We start from the raw sequence: 22877 nt of genomic DNA, 5'->3' as shown, positions 1-22877 counted from the left end.
ATTACAGTGTACATAATAATGCGTTTCAGATTCCCCATTTTACTTAACGTGTAAAAAGTCTAACACATAGTAAATATCTTTATCTCTATCTATCTATCTATATCTGTATCTATATCTGTCTTTGTAATTGCCAGTCTTCGATATTTAACCTGGTATTGCAGCATTACATCAACTTGACACAAGCTAGAGTCATCAGAGAGGGAGCTACAACTGAAAAAATGCCCCCAGAAGAAGCTGCTATAGACAAGCCTATGGATGTTTCATTCCTCCCTCCCTCCCTCCCTCCCTCTCTCTCTCTCTCTGTGCATGTGTGCACGCGCGCGCACATGTGTGTGTCTATCTGTCTGTCTCTCTCTCTCTGGTTTTTGAGACAGGGTTTCTCTGTGTAGCCTTGGCTATCCTGAAATTTGCTCTGTAGACCAGGTTGGCCTTGAACTCACAGAGTCTCCTGCCTCTGCCATTAAAAGCATGCATCACCACCACCTGGATGTATGACACTTTCTTTTTCTTTCTTTCTTTCTTTCTTTCTTTCTTTCTTTCTTTCTTTCTTTCTAAGATTTATTTATTTATTTTGTATGCAATATTCTGGCCGCAAGCCAGAAGAGGGCACCAGATCTCATTATAGATGGTTGTGAGCCACCATGTGGTAGCTGGGAGTTGAACTCAGGACTTTGGAAGAGCAGCGAGTGCTCTTAACCTCTGAGCCATCTCTCCAGAGTCTCCCCTCTTTGGCATTTTCTTTTCTTTCTTCTTCTTCTTTTGTTTTTGGTTTTTTGAGACAGGGTTTCTCTGTGTAGCCTGGTCTATCTTGGACTCACTTTGTAGACCAGGCTGGCCTTGAACTCACAGGGATCCGCCTGCCTCTGCCTCCCAAGTGCTGGGATTAAAGGCATGTGCCAGCACCCCCGCCCCACCCTAGCGGCATTTTCTTAATTAGTGATTGATGGGGGAGGGCTCAGCCTATTGTGGGTGGTGCCATCCCCTGGGCTGGTGGTCCTGGGTTCTATAAGAAAGCAGGCTGAGTAAGCCATGAGGAGTAAGATAGTAAGCAGCACTCTTTATGGCCTCTGCATCAGTTGCTGCCTCCAGGCTCCTGCCCTGCTTGAGTTCCTGCCCTCACTGCTTTTGATGATAACTGTTACTTGGAACTAACTGTGAGTGGAACAGACTCCTTTGGTCATAGTGTTTCATCACAGCAATAGTGACCCAAAACTAAGACACCTGGGTTTACCCTGGATGCCATTTTCTCTCCTCTGACACAGATTCAATTAATTTACTCTCACATTAATACAGAAAATAACTTCAGGCAGTTTTGTTTGTATCCCAGGGGACAGTGTGAAAATAATAATGAGAAATAACACCTAAGTGCTTGCTGTGTGCTGGGTATCAAGCAGAGCCTGTTATGGTTTGGGTTTTAAATGTCCCCAAAGGCGTGTGTGCCAGAAGCTTAGTTGATGGCATTGCTAAGAGTGGTAGAAACTTCTGGAGGCAGGATGAATAGAAGAAAGTTACATCTCTGAGTAGGGGAGTTCTTTCCAGGCATCCTGAGAGAAAACACACTGGCCCCACCCCAAATCTCCACTGTGCATGTAGTTTTCCGGGGGGGGGGGTTGTTTGTTTGTTTTTCTTTTCTTTTCCCTGTCTTTCTTTTTTCCTTTCCTTTCTTTCTTTCCTTCCTTCCCTCCTCTTCCTTCTTCTCCATCATCTTCTTCCTTTGATTTTTTTTCAAGACAGCGTTTCACTGTGTAGCCTTGGCCGTCCTGAAACTCATTTTGTAGATTAGGCTGGCCTTGAACTCATAGAGATCTGCTTGTCTCTGCATCCTGAGTGCTGGGATTAAAGGCTTGTGCCACCACTGCCTGGATTTTTGTAGTTTACAGTTTAAGATCTTAGCTTCTTGAGCTTGTTCACATCAAATGACAGTCTGGCGCTGCTATGAAGGCCAAGCATAGTCATGGGACTTACCCATGGCTTCATCTGCACAGGACCAGAGCTTTGAGAGCACTAGGTTTGGTAAGGATGAAGGAATGAATGCTATTTCTGCTTGAACTTACTGATCTCAACGATTTTAATAAGGCACATCCTCCTGCCTCAGCCTTCTTAGAGGGAGTGAGTGTGCACCATCACTCTAGTTTGATAGCTGCTTTTAGAGAACACACCAAATATGTTTAATAAATATCAATTCTGCTTATATAATGAATATCATTATTTATTTTTTTTTCTGAGACAGGGTTTTTCTGTGTAGCCTTGGCTGTCCTGGACTCACTTTGTAGACCAGGCTGGCCTTGAACTCCCAGTGATCTGCCTGCCTATGCTGGGAATAAAGGTATGCGCCACCAAGCCCGGCTGATTAGTGTAATTCTTACCATCATTAAAATACTTTTGTTTTTGTTTTCCCTGTAGGAACCGGTGACCTATTTTCTATACCTATTTACCAGTCATTATCCTTATGGACTTCATTGTCTTTATTGTGTGAAAACGTCCTGGAAGTTTCAGGTGAAGCTATGGTCTCTTAAAGAAGTTTGAAAATCAAACCCAGAAAGGGAAATACAGACAGATTACACAAGGACAAAATCTACTCCTCAAAAGTGTGATAGGGTAGCTCAAGATACAAGTAAAAGGGGGAATCACAAGATCGAGGCCAACCTGGGCTACACAAGGGGGCCTGTCTGAAGGGGAACAAAGAAACAACGTGAGAGTTCTTACTTAGATATTGAGAGAAATGTTCATGTTTTGTAGTTAGCTTGAGATGTAAAAATTAAAAGGTGAATTAAACAACATGGATCAGAAGTTGTTATAGAAAAATAAATCTATATATTTATCATTTATCTGTCTATCTATTTACCCCCTATCTCACTATTTTTAGATGAAATCCTTTGCAGACCTTTTTCTATTTCCACCAATGAAATTGAGCTTTTCTTGTAATGTTAGATAAAATGTTTAAGTCTTCTTTGTACAATACAAGCAATTGCAGAAAGAGATGAGGGGTTGGAGAGACGGCTTAGTGGCTAAGGGCACTCGCTGCTCCTGCAGAGGGACCTGGGTTCTGTTCCTGCCAATTTCCAGCACTCACATGGTGGGTGGTTCACGGCCATCAGTAATTCCAGTTGGGAGGAATCCAATGCCCTCTTCTGATGTCCGTAGCACCAGGCATGCATGCGGTGCACATGCATACACACAGGAAAATACTCACCAACATAAATAAACCTGAAAACAATTTTTTTTTAAAAAGCCAGTGGTGGTGGCACATGCCTTTAATCCCAGAACTGGGGAGGCAGAGGAAGGTAGATTTCTGAGTTCAAGGTCAGCCTCACCTACAGACTGAGTTCCAGGACAGCCAGGATTCTTACACAAAGAAACCATATCTCAAAACAAAAACAAAAACAAAAACAAGAAAGAAAGAAAGAAAAGAAAAGAGAAAGAAAAGGAGATGAAGGGCAAGTCCCCAAGGAGTGAGCACTGCACTCTGTAAATGTTCTGTAGAGGTCTGATCTGATGAAATGTTAAAATGAGAGATTCTGTGTGGACGTTAATTCTTGCTTTAGTGAAACGTGGGGACACACCTACTCATCACCTTATGGATTTGCTCTGTCCATCACTATAAATTTGTCATTGAGAGGGTTGTTTGAAAGGGTCTTGCAATTAGAAATTAATGCAACTGCTTATGAAGCTAATTTCCAAAGAGGCCCTTTTTTCGGGAAGATCATCTTACTTGATGGTTTTGGGCCATGATACAGTGTTGCATTTAGGTCCCTAACACACATAAACACTTGTAAGATTCTGTGCTGAATAAGTGACAGTGTGATTTCCTCTCATGCAGGCAGGTAATAAATGGGCTTCAAATCTCCAATGCAAATAAAGATGTTGAGAGTTTTGTCCCACATGAATTCATTTCAGTCATCATTGAAAAAAAATCCATGCAAACCCAGTTACTCAACATCCAATTTACAAATGTGTAGAAATTATATAAAGAAATTTCTTTATGGAAGAACACCAAGCAAAACATTAGTAAATGGGTAAGCCTCTATTCTTCTCAAATTAATCTGCAAGATGAATGCAATTCTTATGAGAGATTCCAATGGACTAAGTGGGAAGGGAGGAATATTATTGAATTAATCCTAAAACCCAGCCCCAGCAAGTCATCAGGATGGTTCTAGCTCTGAGGTCTCTGCTCATTTCTGTAGCCCCTTCAGATGCCAAAGGCAGAAGGAGTGGGGAGACCAAGACATTAACAGTAAAGAACTGAGATTCAAGTGCCATCTCCAGTACTGTACAATAGCTTAGGGTTTCTCTGTGTAGCCCTGGCTGTCCTGAAACTCACTCTAGACCAGGCTGGTCTCCAACTCAGGGATCCAGCTGCCTCTGGCTCCCAAGTGCTGGGATTAATGGTGTGTGCTACCACCACCCAGCTGGTTTTCAGATTCTTGTTTCATATCCATACAAAGAGGCAAATCCCATGGGGAGTAGATATATAGACATTAAAAATGGTCAGGTTTCTTGCCAGCCTTCTAAAATCAAATGTAGAACAATTGTTTTATTTTTAATCTTCAGGTAGAAATGGCTACAGCTACAAAATGAAACCTAGGAATCAATGTGGGGAAAATGACAACAAAGTAACAAGAGGCTTCACACCTGTTAGGCCAAATAATTCTATCAACAACCTCACCAGAAAACCAAGAAGTGGGGCAAAAGTGCTAGTAATGATGTGCTTAGGAGTTAATTCATGACAGTGGGGAGACCTTCATTATTGTTCAGCAATGTGAGCAAGAGATGCCGTACAGCAGCAGAGAGATCCAGGAAGAGAGAAAAAACACAGGACCACCAGTGAGTGAGAAATTTCTGCTACACTAAAGTGAGAGCAATGGATATTAATAGGGTCCTCAAACAGCATGTAGTCAGTTCAGCTAAGGGGAAATATGACCACAGTATTTTAACCCAGAAATGAAAAGTTCATGAAGGAACCTGTTAATATGTAAAATCAGCGCACATTAAAAAGTATTCAATTAGCATTATTATATTAAAACAATAGCATGTAAAAATGTTAAATGTGTTTAATGATTAGTTAGGATCTTCTACTTTATGATGCAAGAAAAGGAAAGCATATATAGAATTATCTAATGTATGCAAATAATGTCATGCCATGCTACATTAATACATACATTGAAATATTCTTGAAAGATATACACCAGTCTGCAAGAAACATTTAAAAGCTAAATAAAAATGATATGACATTTTTAAAAAATTAAAATTTCATCTTAAGAGGCATTCATTTTTCCTTATTAAATATATAGTAGGTGATAATAATAACATTTAACATAAAAATGAGTTCAATTGTAACATGAAGATAAGTAAATTTCATTTGTCCTTACTTATTTGTCCTTTTCCACTGCCTTTTCCCAACGTAGGATTTTTCTTAACATTTCTGGTATCTACAAAGCAAAGATAGTGGTCAGAAAACTGAAGGTAAAAATAAAAATCACAAGTATTATGGCAATTTGCATTATTGCTAGGAAAGCCTGTGTGTGTATGTGTGTATGTATGTGTATATGTGTGTGTGCATGTGTGTATGTGTGTGTGTAGAGACAGGAGGTCTGTATCAGGTGTCTTCCTCCCTTGCTCCCCACATTATTTTATGCCACAAGGTCTCCCAGTTGAACTTGGAACTTGCAATTACATCAACTAGCTGGTGAGCGGCCCCACAGGAACTTGGGGGCCATCACTAGGCTTGCAGTTGTACGCCATCATTTTCAGCTTTTAATTGGTCTTGGGATGTGAACTCACTGGACCTGGTCCTTGATATGAAGTGCTCACAACCAAGTTCAGCAGGGAGTGGGGATTGGCTTCAGGTTTATAACATCCGTTGCCTCACTTTCTGTTGGTGAGTCAGTCTGATGTTCTCCCTGACTATGGTCACATGCCCTAGTGCCTGTTATTTCTATGTCACCTTTATTCCAAGATGCTGGGGCAGAGTCAGCCACCCTGTTAGATGCTTGTCAGCTTCCCATTCTTGCTCCCTGTCCTCTTGGCGTTCCCTTTGGGAAACACGAGGCACACAAACACGTGTCGTTTCTCGTTGTGCTTCTAAATTATGATTTGTAACGGATTTTCATTTTGACCCCTCCAGAGACCTCACCTCCAATGTTAGTGACACTCTCTACCTGTCTTTGTCAAAAGATGGCTCTACCTCTGAGATTTGTTTTTCTGTTGTTGTTCCTCACTGGGTATCTGCCACTCCTAAACGAGTGTGATAATCCCCCAATTTACAGATGCTGTTAATTACGCTATCTATAAACAATGCTGGCCCAGATGATATACTTGATTTTGGAAATGCTGCATTTGTAGTTGGAAGTTCGGGAGAGACATGCAAGTGAAAAAGGCTAAAAAACATCAGTACCTTGGACAAAGGCCTCTGGCACTGAGTTTAAGGACAGCTAGATTGTGGCTGGTGACTGAAGCTGGGGGGTGGGGGGGGGGGTGAATACCGCCCTCTTTTTTCTCCTCTTTCCTGTTTACACCACCTCCCCAGCACATTTTCTCACCTTTTAATCTGTTCTCTAGTCTACACGGCTCATATCTCTCAGGATGTTCCTTTATTGTCTCCTGTACACGTCATATTCGGCCTACTTTTCTATGCTCATGCCTCAGGGTCTTTTCTCAATGAAGTGATCTTGTTCCTACTTTCATCTCTGTCTTGGTTATAGTTTCTATTGCTGCAGTGAAACGCCATGACCAAAAGCAGGTTGGCGGGGAAAGGGTTTATTTGGCTTACATTTCCACAACCCTGTTCATCATGGAAGGAAGGAAGTCAGGACAGGAACTCAAGCAGGGCAGGAACCTGGAGGCAGCAGCTGACGTAGAGGTCATAGCGGGTGCTGCTTGCTGGCTTGCTCCCCGCAGCTTGCTCAGCTCCCCATAGTTTCCTATAGAACCCAGGACCACCAGCCCAGGGGTGGCACGAGCTACAATGGTCGGGCCTTCCCCCATCAATCACTAATAAGAAAATGCCGTACAGGCTTACACACAGCCCCATTTTATGGAGGCATTTTCTCAGTTGAGGCTCCTTCCTGTCAGATGACCCTAGCTGTGTCAAGTTGACAGAAAACTATCCAGCATAATCTTCTTTTCTGTGTTTTATTTTATTCTACCTGGGTTTTTTTTCCCTTTGGGGGGGTTTCTTATCTTGATTTGGGGCCTGCCTTTTTATGTTAATCTTTATCTTTGTCCCCATTTCCATCCCATATATTGTTTTACCTCACAGATCATGGCCCTCATGGTAAGCAAATGCCAGCCCCCCTGACGCTGGACACACAATCATCTCCGCCACCTTTGCCTGTCCCCTGTGATAATTCTGTGTGGTACGCCTGTCAGTCTCAGACTTTATCTCCATGTTTCCAGGATAACTAAGAGGTCTTTCCTATTCATTCTGCTTAGATCACCTACCGAGAAGTCCCTGCCTCCCTCAAGGAGCCCAGCTAAGTCTTTTTTGGCTCCCTCAAATTTGTTAAAGACAGAGTCTGTGCAGGTATTAGTGTGTGTGTTTTTGTGTATACATGTTTAGAAGGAGAAGCGAGAAAAAGACATTCCCCCCCCCCCATCACAGGAAAACAGAGGCCATAGGTTCTGTTGTTCACTTCATCATACCCGAATAAGCTGCATCCCTTCTGACTCTCTTCCTGTACTCATGTAAGAGGTTGGATTCATCAGAAGTGATGAGAATGATGGATTGAGGATTGGAGGTGGGACCAAGGCCGCCCTAAACATGGTCCCGCAGAATGCTTGGCACTTGACTGAGCTGAGAATAAAAGTACAGCTTCTCAGTGACTATACCCATGCCCAAAAGAAGTCCAGTCTTTTCTTTCAGGCCATACCCCATTCTGCTATACTTCCTGCCTGCTGCTCTCCGCCTCTGCACATGTACCAGCCTGACTCTCTCCTGTCTCCCCTCTCCTGTGCTGCTTTTTGTCAGTGATGATCCGATTTGCTCTTTCCCTTTATTTCTCCATTAAAACCATTCCTAGATATTTAACACACAAAATTATTGCCTCTCTTTCTTCTTTTTTATGGTCTTTTTTAATATTCATTCATAAATTCCTTCATTCATTCGCTCGCTCGCTCACTCACTCACTCACTCACTCACAGAATGACAGCTATGGCTGAGCCTCATAGTGAACACTACAACTGACTACCTTGGTGACCACCACAGTGACTGAGCTGGCTGATCATTACAGTGACCACTACAACTGACCACCACGGTGATGCCTACAGCTGTCTACCACAGTGACCACCATGGCTTATAGGAAAACTATGGATTACCATGGCTGGTCATCTTAGTAAGAACTGTGGCTGACCACCTTAATGCCTATGACATAACCAGTATGACTGACTATCACAGTGAATACTCCAAGTGACCAGTGCAGCACAGACATCACTATCTCTGACTCTCATGGTGACCACTAAAACTGACCACCACAGTGACCACTATGGCTGGCTATCACAGCAGCCACTACACTGACCACACCAATGACCACCAACCACATAATGACCAACAGATTGACCACTATGACTGACTACCACAGTGAACACCACAACTGATCACCACAGTGACCAATAAAACTGACCACCTCAATGAGCATCATTGTTATGACTATGGCTAACCATCACAGTGATCACCATAACTGGCCACTTTGATGACCACTAATGTAGGCGTAAGGTTATTTCTGTACCCCCGCCTATATCTGGTTGCAATCTTTGTTCTGAGAATCTCCTGTCTCAGTGTTGTGTAAACATGGTTCCCCAATTGTCCCTTGATATGCCCAAAAAAAGCAGCTTACAGCCAATCACTGAGCAGGAGAGAGAATAGGGCTGGACTTCCTGACAGCCAGGGGAGGAGTTAGAAAAGGAGGTAAGGGACTCAGGCATGGGAGAGATCTAGGAGACATCAGGGCAGGAGCTGGATCAGGGAAAGCCACAAAATGCAAGAATCTTGGGGATTTACTCTGGAAGGAAGCCAGATTAGTTTAGAGGGTTAAAAATAGAGTAATGGGTCAGTTAATGTGCTATGAAGCTTGTCAAAATAACAGTAGGGCTGGAAAGATGGCTCAGTGGTTAAAGGCACTGTCTGCTCTTCCAGATGTTCTGAGTTCAATTCTTAGCAACTACATGGTGGCTCACAGCCATCTATAATGAGATCTGGTGCCCTCATCTGGCCTGCAGGCCTAATGCAAGGCAGAGCATTGTATACACAATAAATAAATTAATCTTTAAAAAAACAGAAAGTCTTATTTATGTTATAGCCAGGTTAGGTGGGAAACAAACCACTATGGCTGACCATCATGGTCAACAGCAAAACTGACCACCTCAATGACTGCCACAGTGACCACTATGGCTATTGAGGTGGTCAGTTGTAGTATCCACTGAGGTGGTTACTCATCTTAGACGATGATAACTGAGGGTATCAGTTGTAGTATTCATTGGGGGGCAGGTGGTTCAGTTGTAGGTCACTGTGATGGTCAGTCATATATATATATATATTACATACATGGATGTGCATACTATGTATGTTACAGTATCTTATATGACATATATCTTAGGATCTGTGTGAGTGTATGTCCAGATGTGCAGGTGCATATATACAGGTACAAGTGTGCAGGCGGATATGCGATTGCATGTTAAGTCCAGGGTAGGCACCATTCTGCAGTCACACTCCACCTTGTTTTTCTTTTGTTTCATTTTGAAGGGAACCTTTCACTTGCTTTGGACTTACCATGTAGGCAAACCTGCTTGGTCAGTGAGCCCCAGGGATCCTCCTGTCTCCACCTCCTCTGAGGTGGGATTACAAGTATATGACATTTCCCCCCCCCCCCCTCTCTCTCTCTCTCTCTCTCTCTCTCTCTCTCTCTCTATATATATATATATATATATATATATATATATATATTTTTTTTTTTTTTTTTTAAACAAACAAGATTTGGGAGACCAAATGCAGGTCCTTACAGGCACCTTATTAACTAAGCTTTGTTCCTAGCCTCTGTGTGTGTGTGTGTGTGTGTGTGTGTGTGTGTGTTTTACGTATATGTGTACAAGCATAAGGTAGCCAGAAATTGACATTGGTATCTTCTACCATTCTCCACTCTAGTTACTGAGGCAGAGTCTCTCAATGAAACCAGGAGCTTGCCTGATTTGGCTAGTCTAGCTAGCCATCTTGTCCAAGGGATCCCATCTCTGCCTTTCGTGGAAGGTGGGCTGTGTCTTCCTGGATTTTATGTTGGTGATAATAATCCGAACACTAGTTCTCACACTTGAACAGTACAAGCACTTTAATCCAAGGAGCCATCTCTTTATCCCTTATTTTTTTAGTTATTATTAAAGATGCCTTTTTGGATCTGTAAGGTTCTGATACATTTAACTGAATATTCTGGATTCCTGACCACCTCTTTGGAACATGGGAACACAGTTTTCTTCTTGCTGTTACACACAATGGCCAGTGACTGTGAAACACATGGCTTGACATATCTCAGTATTCTTTTATTATTATTATTATTAACGCTTACACATCTGTACACTACTTTCCTCTATTTGAAATGTAAATAGCAAGAGTTAGCCCGCCAAAAATCTCAAGGTTGTTATGATCTTGCCAAAAGTACACTGAGATAATTAGGTGTGAAGGACATCTATTAAAAACTACACTAAATTTGACAGTAGTTGGTTTTTAACTTTTATTTGTGTCTATAATTACAATCCTTGGCTAGTTGTATTTTGAGGTTTTTAAAAAAAGATTTATTTATTATTTTGTATACAGTGCTCTGCCTGCATGTACACCTGCAGGCATCAGATCACATTATAGATGGTTGTGAGTCACTATGTGGTTGCTGGGAATTGAACTCAGGACCTCTGGAGGAGCAGTCAGTGCCCTTAACCTCTGAGCCATCTCTCCAGCTCCAATATTTGGAGTCTTTTACAGTTACAAATGGTTAGGAATACAGGAATAGTATCTTAGTCAATGTCCTACTGCTGTGAAGAGATACCATGACCACGGCAACTTTTATAATAAGAAACATTTAATTGGGGCTGGCTTACAGTTTCAGAGGTTTAGTCCATTATCATCATGGCGGGAAGCATGGCAGCCTACTGGCAGACGTGGTGCTGGAGAGGGAGCTGAGAGTTCTACGTCTGGATTGGCAGGCAGCAGGAAGAGACAATGGGCCTGGTTTGCGCACTTGAAATCCCAAAGTTCACCCCTAGTGACATACTTCCTCCAACATGGCCACACCCACTCCAACAAGGCCACACCTCCTATTCCCTGTCAAGTAGCCAATGACCAAGCATTCAAATATATGAGTCTATGGGGACCATTTCTATTCAAACCACTACAGTAGGCATTACAGTGGGTGTAAAAGAAAACCACTATTCTGCTATTTATTTCTTCCACATCAACAATATATAAGTACATACATTTAATTGATAGGATGCACCCTGTTAAACATGAGTTCATAGTCATTTTTATTCTCCTACACTTTCTAAAATTGAAGAGAAGCTCCAGGATAACAGCAGCCGTGACGATGAACACAAAATGACTATTTATACACTGATTACAGTAGCTTTCAGTCATCAAATCCCTGACATCCCTTGGGAAGGCTGGGCATCCTAATCTTCTACACCTGATCCGCTTCTTAGGCATTCCTGAGATTCCTCCCCAGAACTCAGTTCAGAAGAGGAACCAATGGGTATTCCTGCAAGGAAGAAGGAAAAGTCCTGAACAGGTCTAGTCTGGGTCTTAGGAACCAAGTCAGCAAGAGATTCTGGATGATGACAAACTGGAAAAGAAGGCCGGAGAAACGGCTCAGTCAGTACAGTGTTTGCCAAGCATGAGGAGCTGAGTTCAGATCCCCAGCAAGCGTGCAGATGACCTGGCGCAGCATTGAGTACTATAATCCCAGAGCTGAGGAGACAGAGACAGGAGGGTCCCTGAAGCCTGCTCACCAGCGACCATTGCTGCATCAGTGAGTTCCAGATTCAAACACACACACACACACAGCAACCTGTAGGATTCTAATCCTGACAGCCTGTAGGAAGGGTGGGGAGGGGAAGTCCTACCAGCCTGGGGGTGGGGGGATGGACAGGGGTGGAGGTGATCCTGCAGCCTCTGTGAGAAGGGCAGGAGAGACCTGTAGTCTATCCTGTCAGTAAGTAGGCCAACCTTGCCTCCATCTGAGCTGTCGGTCAAGCGTGATCCAGAAACTGTCTCCAACACTGGGGCTGGGGACAACTTTGCCATGGTGGGCGTTCTCTTCTGTTTCCACTTCTTATACCTCATGCCCTTTTTGAGATTTATTTGTGCAGCATCTGTTTCCATCTCTGTTTAGTATGGAGGGGTGGGCATGGCGGCAGGACTAATCTTTAAGATCTCAGTACCCTAGATGATCATGTGAAACAAAGTGAGCTTCTCCACCCAGGGCCAATTACTGAGCTTGTACAGAACATGTGCTGTTGGGTATTTTGGGACCTGTTGTGTCAGCAAATAACTCAAACTCACCTGAATCAAAAAGCTTCATCTGAATTATCAAAAATCCCAGGCGAATATATATATATATATATATATATATATATATATATATACACACACACACAAATATATATAATGTATGTATGTATGTATGTATGTATGTATGTATTTTTTTAACTTTAAAAGATGACTAAAAATTGGAGTGAAGCTTTAATGACACTGTGAAGTAGTTGCTACATCTAGAATTTTAAATTGTTCTTACGGTTTGCCCTTGTTCTTCTTTTCCTGGGAATCGCAGTATCAGTATCGGAAGTATCTGGAAAGAAAATGGAGGTTGTAAGCAGCAATCGTGAACTAAAATGACCATAGGGATTCTCTGGCTACCTAAATAGTAGACAGTAGTTGGACTACAAAGGTGCCTTCATGATCCTTTCTGTCTCTTTCCTTCCAAATAGGGTAGTGATCCAGAGTCATTAGGTCCTCACTGCAGATCACCCCACGAATTCAATATCTGGGGCTAATGGATCTGGCATCACGGCCACTTGACTACATCTGTCCCATTGAGCCCCAACTCAATGATTTTGAATGGAAAAAAAAATGAGGACATGGCTGCTCCTAGCTATGGTTGGGAAGGATTATTGTAGATAGGAGGAGGAACACAGCACAGCCAGAGGCATCTGGAAGAGTCCAGACCGGGCATAGTCAGCCAACTGAACCCCGTGGTGAGAGAGGTGTGGTGGAAATGAGAGAGGAGAGAGGGGGGCAAGTGGACCTGAAGAGACCCTAGAGCCAAGAGGCCAAGAGAGCAAGAGACTGTGTCCAAAGTGGTTTAGATTATATAGGATCAGAAGCCGGGAAAAAGGAGTGAAGCCCAGCCCTGGGGAGGGAAAGGATTAGGTTGCGGGGGGTGGGGGGGGTGGGGGGGTGGGGAAAAAGTGCTAGGAGGAGTCACAGGTATGAGTGAGACGTGATCTTTTGGATTTCTTTTTATTTTTCAAAAAATTGAGATGGTCTCCCAGGTGGCCTGTGGTACTGGTGGGGAGCAGGGAGCAGAAGTTCTGAGCTCATTTGTCCTGGGGTGGAGACAAATGACCTTAGCTTTCCACCGAGCTCACAGCTCTGTAGGGAGCTCCAGGCTTCAGAAGAATTGTGGTCACAAAGCTGAGCCAGCTTAGTGAAGAAAGTGCTTGCCCAAGCACAGGGATTTGGGTTTGATTCAGAGTCCATGTTTTTAAAAAAAAAAAAAAAGCTGGGCAGTAGCGTGCATGCCTTTATAACCCCAGTGTACAAGTCCCTGGGGCTCACTGGGCAGCCAGACCAGCGTATTTGGTGAGCTCCTGGCTAGTGAAAGAATAAATAAATATTCTCATAAATAACCTGAGGAATGGCTCTTGGTGAATGATGCCCTCTTGTCTAAACACACACACACACACACACACACACACACACACACACACACACACACAGAGAGAGAGAGAGAGAGAGAGAGAGAGAGACAGAGACAGAGACAGAGACAGAGACAGAGAGACAGAGAGACAGAGAGACAGAGAGACCGACAGAGACAGAGACAGAGAGACAAAGAGACAGAGAGACAGAGAAGAGAGACAGAGACAGAGGAGACAGAGAGACAGAGATAAACACAGAGAGAGACTGATACATCCAGAGAGAGAGAGAGAGAGAGAGAGAGAGAGAGAGAGAGAGAGAGAGAAAGAGAGAGAGAGAGCGCTCTCACTGGGGGACTCAGTGTAAGATGGGGAACCAATAAAGAAGAAAATTCTAGAAGGAGGAAACTAGGAAAAGTTTTGCAACGCTCTGATGTGCCGGGGTAAGAAGGGCCCTGCCCTTGGAACCCATGATTGTTCTTTCAAACCTGTGTGATCTCCAGGTTAATACTTCATCCACGTCACCCAAACCTGAAGTTGAGAAAAGTTTAGCCCCCTAGGGTCATCTTGCCGGTCTCGGCCCCCAGTCCTCTCACACCACACTTTTCTTTTACTTGTTCCTTTTGGGGTCTGCTGTGGCTTTTGTATCCTGGTCCATATGTTTTGACAGCATGCCTTTTCTCTTGGGGTGACTATGGGAGTGTGAAATTAAAATGGTGTATCTTCTGCTTGGCTATTTCCATGATGACAACTGGGAATAGAGCCAGGTAATTTTTCATATAAAAATCTGTAGAATAACCGGGCATGGTGGTGCACACCTTTAATCCCAGCACTAGGGAGGCAGAAGCAGGTGGATCGCTGTGAATTCGAGGCCAGTCTAGTCTACAAAGAGAGTTCAGGACAGCCAGGGCTACACAGAGAGACCCTGTCTCAAAAAACAAAAAAACAAAAACAAAAAACCAAAAAATTGTAGAATGTTTACTGAGGAAAAATTAAACTTCAATTAAATATTAAAAAGCCTTTACTATGTGAAACCATTAACTTCTTTGGGTTCATCTGTTACAGCAGTTAGTCTGCCTGATCAATATAAAAGTTTGAGTAGGAATTACCTAGAATTAACAGCAAATTTGAATTGTACTTTGAAGAATAGAGGGTAGAACTTGTTGAATACCTAGTTCATTAACCATCTTGAAGAGTCCCCGTTTCCTCTTACCTCCTAGCCTCTGTGTTTTTCTGAACATGGGAGGTTTTATGTACTCCATAGGCGCTATAAGATAAAGGAGAGAAAAAGCATTACTTTTACTCAAAGTCAAGTTCTGTGGCTCTAAATCAAGTGAGCCTGCAGCCCTAGGGCAATGTGGAAGAGTGAGTGAGCCTGGTTCCACAGGCCCCGGGACTACAGGAGGCCAGTCTAACTCTCCATTAGACTCTGGAGAAGACACAGACACATGTCTGTGCTTGCGGGGTTTTTTTTTTCCAGCTAGAATATTGATGTCTGTTCTAGTTGTTCTGTAGGATGTTTTAAAGGAGGAGGAGGAAGAGGGGGAAGAGGAGGAGGAGGAGGAGGAGGAGAAGAAGAGCACATTATTTGTAAAGTCTCCTTTAAAAAAAATCACTTTGAGCCAGGTGTGGTGGTGCACGCCTATAATCCCAGCACTTGGGAGGCAGAGGCAGAGAAACCCTGTCTTGAAAAACAAAAACAAAAACAAACACAACAACAACAACAACAAAAAATCACTTTGTAAACCGTGACTCGATGAAGAATTTTGTCAAAAACAGTACTCTTTGGATCTCAGAATGTTTAATCTCAAGCCCCTATTTCTGCCTACATAAGACACGGGTGAGCTGTCCTTGGACTCTAGTCTAAGGTTCTGAACAGGCAACACTATGACAACCTTTCTGCTCCCTATAGAAACCACTGGATGAACCTAACACCTAATAAACCAAACTCATGAGGTTGGAGGGATGGCTCAGTAGGTAAAGCACAAACATGAGGACCTGATTCCAGATCCCCAGGACCCATGATGTGACATCAGACACTGTAGAATGGGTCTGTAACCTGAGGGTCCGTACAGCAGGACAGGAGGCAGAGGAAGAATCCTTAGAAGCTTGTGGTCTAGCTAGCCTGGTACAAGCAGCAATGAACACAAGGCTAGGTCTCAAACAAGTAGAGGGTGAAAATAAACACCTAGGGTTGTCTTCTGGCTTCCATGAATGTGCACGTGCGTGCGTGCACACACACACACACACACACACACACACACACACACACACACACACGTCTGTTTCTGTCATGTTATTAATGGACGACTATATCTACTATTGATAAGCTTTAATCCCCAAAACAGTATGCAATGATTTCTCTGCATTTCCAAAAAGAATCTAGTAAATGCACAGAACAGGTCCCAGGGAACCATCATCCAGAACAGACTTGGGACAAAACCCATCACAAAACAGTAGCTTGTGACAGGGATGCATACAGCTTACCTTGCTCCCTGGATTCCTTACTTGGCTGGCAGATAATTAAGGTGGAGTCTTCTGAGCAGAAGTTTTCGTCATCAGAATCATCGCTGCTGAGGACTGCATAAAGGAAAGAAAAGTCGCTGAAGCATCTTAGAGGTGGCAGCAGGCCCATACAGCAAGGGACACCTGAGTGTGAGCACTAGGAAGACCTGAAAAGTTAACTCAAGGCTGTGAACCAGCTACTGGCCACACTGGCATAGATGTGGCTCCTTCCAGGCGCTCACAGGCATCTTGCCTGCACCCTGGGTTGGGTTCTCTCTTTACCACCTGCCCCTTTCTTTCACCCCCGTTTCACTCCTTAGCTTTCTTCTCGGCTCTCTCCATCACTCTTGCTCTTCCTCAGTACCTGGCGATGGTCCTCTTCATACCTCTGTCTTGGGTATGTGTCCCTGTCCATCCCTTCTCATAGGTCCCTGATTTTCTTTCTTTTTTCTCTTTAACTCTCACTCTACTCTCTCCCATCTGCCTTCTCTCTCTCTCTCTCTCTCTCTCTCTCTCTCTCTCTCTCTCTCCCTCCCTCCCTCTCTTTCTCTCTCTTTTTCTTTTTTTTTTTTTGTGGGGGGTTTCGAAACAGGGTCTCCGTGTGTTAGCTTTGGCTGTCCTGGTCTCGCCTTGTAGACCAGGCTGGCCTCAAGCTCACAGTGATCCACCTGCCTCTGCCTCCTGAGTGGGATTAAAGGCGTGCGCCACCACGCCTGGCACCTTCTCTCTCTCTCTCTCTCTTTTGTTTTTAAAGGGGGGAAACCCCTCTAGCCTCAACATTTATTAGCCTCCACCTCTCATTTCTGCCTTTAATTCCCCCCTGATTGCTTCTGCCAAGCTGAAGATTGGCTTTAGGGGGAGGGGGCAGCTGGTTCCCTCCTGCCTCCACCTGGCTACCTGGGCCACCCTAAAGGTCCCTGACAGCATATGGAAGCCCCTTGCCTGGAAACCCATTACAATTCCTTCAGTCATCCTTACCTATTGCCTCAGATTCCTGATTATCATTGGCCCTTGCTCGGGTGTGTTGTTCACCATCCAAGAGAGATGGTGAATTTTCCCTCTTTATATCTACCAGCTGCACAGAACAGGGATTAACATGGGCTCCATGGCTGAGCAGCGCTGCTCCTGGGAAAAATCATAGTGAATAAATTATTTTCAAGGACTGAGAAGACAGCTGTAAAGGTTTGCTGTGCAAGCATGAGGATCTGAGTTCGATCCCAGGATCTACATTTAAAAAAAAAAAAAGACACATAAGTGGCATCCATTTGCAATCCTAGAACTCAGAAGATCCCAGAGCATCACACTGGCCAGTCACCCAGTCTAACCTAATCAGTGAGCTCCCTGCCAATGAGAGACACTGGCAAAAGAAAGAAGAAAGAAAGAAAGAAAGAAAGAAAGAAAGAAAGAAAGAAAGAAAGAAAGAAGAAAAAACCTTGCAAAGCACAACATAACCAGAGGTTGACCTCTGACCTCTGCACACACATGTACACATGCACATGCAGACCAGTGCACACAACCATACACATATATGCACAAAGATTTTCCTTTAACCCTCTAGAAGAGCAATTCGAATGTTATGAATGACCCTTCTCCCCATAATTTCATACTCACTCTGTTTTCCCCTTCCTTTTTTATGTATTTCTCAAATCCCTGGATAGATACTTGATATTTTAAAGATAATAATTAACCAGGCATGGCAAGACACATGTGCAGTTCCAGCACTTGGGAGGCTTAGGTGGGAGGAACGTAAGTTCAAGGATAGCCTGGGCTATACAGCAAGACCCAGTTTCAAAAAACAAGTGAAGATAAAATTAAAATTCTAACTTCAGTATAACATTTGTATCTAAAAGTGGGGGTTAACTGATTGCAAAGTGAAACTGTCACTTGGATCAAAAAGCAGATGGGTAACACCCCAGAAGCTTCTGGGTAACACATCCCATTGTTCCCACCGTCTTTCTCAGCATCAACCACCATCTCCAGCTTCAAGACTAGATTAATTTGGCCGCTTACGTAATCAATATAAATGAAATCATAGCCATACTATCATTTATCAAATAAACCAAACACTCTCAGGTGTATACATGTACATATATGTGTAAATAAGTAATATATATATATATATATATATATGTATATATGTATTAATGTTTGTGAGTCTCCTGAATTAATATTTTGATGTTGTGCAAATATGCTGACTTGCCTGCTCTGCTTCAATTATTTAGTTTTTAAGAATACTGTTTCTCAGAGAATAGTTAAATTAGGCTCCTGTCTGTACACATAGCAGAGTATTGTTAATGGTGTCAGGGACCGGCTCTCTGTTCGCATCAGACGCTGAGACTCACAGCCAAGCATTAGGCAGAGCAGGAGGATTCGTGTGGGAGAGCAGGAGGGAAGGACAGAAGGACCCTGAAGGGACAAGCATGCTGCAAGAAGACCAACAGAGTCAACCACTCTAGACCCATGAGGGCTTACAGAGAAGCCCTCTGTACAGAGAAACACCAACCAAAGAGCATGCAGGGACCAGACCTAGGCCCCCTACACATAAGTAGCTGATGGGCAGTTTATCTTCATGTGGGTTCCCTAGTAAATTGAGCAGGTGCTGTCCCTCTGTGACAGAAATTCTATTGCCTTATTTCAATCATTTCGCCCTAACAGGGCTGCCTTGCCTGGCCTCAGTGGATGAGGATGAGCTCAGTCTTGATGTGACTTGATGTGCTGGGGTGGGCTAGTAGGGGAGGTCTCCCTTTTCTGAGGAAAAAGGGAGGGAGGATGGACAAAGAGGGTGGGGGGGAGGGACTGGGAGTCCAGGAGAGAGGGGGCTATGATTAGGTTGTTAAGTGAATATCTAAATTAAAAATGAATTTAGAAAAGAATAATATGGGTAGGAGCCTTCTTTCGTGTATGTGTGTGTGTGTTTTGAGTCATTTGTTTTGATACAGGGTTTCATGTAGCCCCAGCTTGCTTCAAACTATGTAGCTGAGAATAACCTAGAACTCCTGATCTCTCTTCTTCCTTCTCCTCCTCCTCCTCCTCTTCCTGACGCTGAGGTGTGTGTCTTATCCAGAGCCTTTCCAAAGTCTTCTGATCAACACACATTTCTCCTTGTCCCTACTGAGGAATGTAATGGTTGAGCTCTGAGATATTCGTGTTTTCAAACTTGAGAGGATACATCCAACTGCTTCCCCAATCCCCATGGTTCCCACAACCAGAAGAAGCCGAAGAGACAGAGCGCGGCAAACGCAAGAACCTAAGGATAGCAGGTGTGTTAGGATGTGGTGTTAGGGAGCTGAGCAAGGCTGCCGACCTTCACCGCCACTCTGACAATGCGGACTGCCACTGAGAGACACAGAAGGCGTTGGGATTTACAAGCTGGATGATCTGGGCTGTGTTTAGTTTACTTCTACTTTACAAAGGCGAGTGTTTTCCGTGCATGTTAGTGTGTACATGCAGTGTCCCAGGATGTCAGAAAAAGGTGTCAGACGCCCTGGAACTGTAACTAGGGATGATTGTGATATTAGGAACCAATCCTGGATCCTCCAAGCCATCTCTCCAGCCCAGTTTATTTTTGGAAGGTCCTTCTTTGGCAGGAGACAAGAGATTTGAAGGTATAAATGTTGTTGTATTTCCTCAGATGAAGGGATAAGATGAGAGCAGTACCCAAGCTGTGTGAATACATGGCTTGGCTGAGCGTAGAGCACTTCTTTTTCTGTTCTATCCCTGGGCATCCTGGAATCTTCTAGCCTCTGTACAGTCTAATCTTCTCAAAACCTGGACCTTGAAGGTTTCGGCCTCCAGCCTCCATCTCCTAACCTAGGGCTGGAATGTTTCAGCCTCTGAGACTTACTTTCGAATAAACTCACCCTTTCTAGTTCTTTCTGAACTGTGCCTGGCTAGTTCAGCTCAGCTGTTATGGCTCAAAACTCTCTTCTCCAAAGTAACTGATTCAAGCCGGGCGGTGGCGGAGCACGCCTTTAATCTCAGCATTCGGGAGGCAGAGGCAGGCAGATTGCTATGAGTTCAAGGCCAACCTTGTTGACAAAGTGAGTCCAGGACAGTCAAGGCTACACAGAAAGACCCTGTCTTGGAAACAAAACAAAACAAACAAAACCAAACAAACAAAAAACCAAACCAAACTAAACAAAACAAAAAACCAAAGTGACTGCTTCAATCTGGCTTCTCTCAACTTCTGACTGAATTGCTCTGCTTGGCCTCAAACCAGCTTTGGCAATTTGTTCTAATCTCCTGGCTTCTTCTTATTCTCTGGCTCCAATGGCCTCTGCTGACCTGCACTGAACTCACAAATGAACTCAGCTCCACTGTGCTGTACTCACTGCACTGACTCCCAACTGACTGACTCTCTCCCCCTGCACTGCTCTTAAGTAGCTTCTCTTTCCTGCCCTCATGAGAGTTCAGTGTATCCTATCTCTGACTCACTCTGTTAAATCTTTCTCTGATTTTTCACTTTGTCTTCCCCTCAATTAGACACCACTTTTAAACATGGCTGCTTCCTTTTACAAATTAATTTTACTTTAAAAGTGTTTACTAAAGGTATGACTGTATTTCGGTTACAGGGATTAAAGGTCTGTGTCATGTCTGTGTTCTAGCTGTATCACACAGACCTGGGTCTTTGGATGTAATCCCTTGCCACAGCAGCCATACTGCTGCACTAAAATACCTGTACATGAAGGGAGCAACACTGGAGAGGCAAAGCCACATGAAAGCCTGATCCTCTAGTGTAAGTGTTTGTGATGAGGTCATACTTGGGGTGATGGGCCTGGGGATAGGCACACAGGAGCAGGCTGGAGACCTGTGAAAGTTGTAACTAAAGCAGTGCCAAATCAGGTGATAGAAGCTTTAAGCCACTGAGTTGGGGGGACATCTGTTACATTGCTGAGCACAAGATGTCCAAACAGCCTTCACATAGGTCATTAGGCATTTGGAACAATGAGCCAAGAGGACAGGCCTAGGGTAGAGAAGTGTGTTTAGGAACCAACAGATCTTATACAGTGATTAAGACCAAGAAAACTGAGGTCTTCTGCGGTCTGAGGGGATTACAGAGTCATCATGCTGAAGGGACATCTTACTCTTATCAACAGTAATAACATTAACCTTCCTCACTTTCCACAGCCCACCACCAATTTTTTACTTGTTGCCTCTTTTTTTTTTTTTTTTTTTTTTGAGACAGGATTTCTCTATGTATTCTAGGCTGTCCTGGACTCACTTTTGTAGACCAGGCTGGCCTCGAACTCACAACGATCAGCCTGCCTCTGCCTCCCGAGTGCTGGGATTAAAGGCGTGCACCACCACGCCCGGCACCCTCCCTATTTCTTGATATTTCTTTACCTTTCTATTTTTCTCGGCTCATGGTTTTTTCCCTCTATATATTTTACTTTTATTTGTTTGTTTAGCACATGTGCACCACAGCATGGGTATGGCAGTCAGAAAACAACTGTGGAAGTAGGTTCTCTCTTTCTACCAACTGGGCCCGAAAGCTCAAACTCAGGTCATCAGAGCTGAGAACGACCTTGCTGGCTCCCTCTCTCTCTATATTTTTGTTTGTTTGTTTGTTTGTTTGTTTGAGACAGGGTATCTCTGTGTAGCCTTTCCTGGACTTGCTTTGTAGACCAGGCTGGCCTCATATTCACAGTGATCCACCTGCCTCTGCCTCCTGAGTGCTGGGATTAGAGGCATGGACCACCACTCCCGGCTCCTTCTGTTTTTTAAGTCACTTTGTTGTAGGACCAGGAACAGGGTGAGGCAGCGGTGGTGTTTTGAGCATAAGTACTCAACATGAGTACTAAGGAGGAAAGAGTCTGAGTACTCGTGTGTGTGTGTGTATGTGTGTGTGTGTGTGTGTGTGTGTGTGTGTGTGTGTATACCTCTGTGTATCTCTCTCTCTCTGTGTGTGTGTGTGTGTGTGAGAGAGAGAGAGAGAGAGAGACAGAGACAGAGACAGAGACAGACAGACAGACAGACAGACAGACAGACAGACAGACATCCTTCTCACCACACTCTGTGCCCTGTTGTCCTCTCCTGGATGACTCATCCTTCTCTATATGTTTCCTACTAGCTCCCCAGCCATCACCAGAGGTCTCCCCTAGCCCCACTGTGCAGTCCTCTATCAGAAGGTCTTTCTCCTGGGCTTCCTTCCTTGAAAATCTGATAGAAAATGTGTTACAGGATCCCTGTTTCATTTGAACTTCTAAGAAGAAAGGTACGAGTCATTTCATCCCTCAGCCAACATGAGGATGTTTGCGCTCCATGCTATTCTAAAATCTGCCTGCCTGCCCATCAGTGCTATTTATTTTCTCCAGTTGATCCCACGCTTTCCTCTCTCCTTTCTGTACCCAGGGGGCACCCCTCTATTAAGGAGAACAATACTCATTCTCCTTTCCCTCTCACGACTGCCAAAATCACCCAGAGGCCGTAGTATAAAGCCATGTGTCTGGGTTGGGGTAGAAAGCACGGAAGGACACAAGAAAGAAGAT

The 22877-nt window shown here is 43.9% G+C and overlaps 1 protein-coding gene across 7 annotated transcripts in view; it reads right to left on the bottom strand.

Annotated features, from left to right (window-relative positions):
- The window catches only part of LOC311595428 (nuclear autoantigen Sp-100-like), a 69604-nt gene that overhangs the window by 22939 nt on the left and 23788 nt on the right, over positions 1-22877 (bottom strand). For 4 of the 7 annotated variants that reach the window (XM_084778088.1, XM_084778090.1, XM_084778089.1 and 1 more), the window contains 6 exons: positions 17368-17514; positions 16372-16464; positions 15098-15151; positions 12765-12818; positions 11658-11813; positions 5370-5429 (listed from right to left, as the gene is read on the bottom strand). In XM_084778088.1, coding sequence (XP_084634214.1) covers positions 5370-5429; positions 11658-11813; positions 12765-12818; positions 15098-15151; positions 16372-16464; positions 17368-17514 — 564 coding nt within the window. The remainder of the gene's footprint in view (positions 1-5369; positions 5430-11657; positions 11814-12764; positions 12819-15097; positions 15152-16371; positions 16465-17367; positions 17515-22877) is intronic. The other 3 variants (XM_084778092.1, XM_084778094.1, XM_084778091.1) reach the window with 2 other exon arrangements.

The sequence above is a fragment of the Acomys minous genome, assembly GCF_964271855.1.
Source record: "Acomys minous genome assembly, chromosome: 4".
Lineage (NCBI taxonomy): Eukaryota > Metazoa > Chordata > Mammalia > Rodentia > Muridae > Acomys > Acomys minous.
This window is presented reverse-complemented; position numbering and strand designations above follow the sequence as displayed.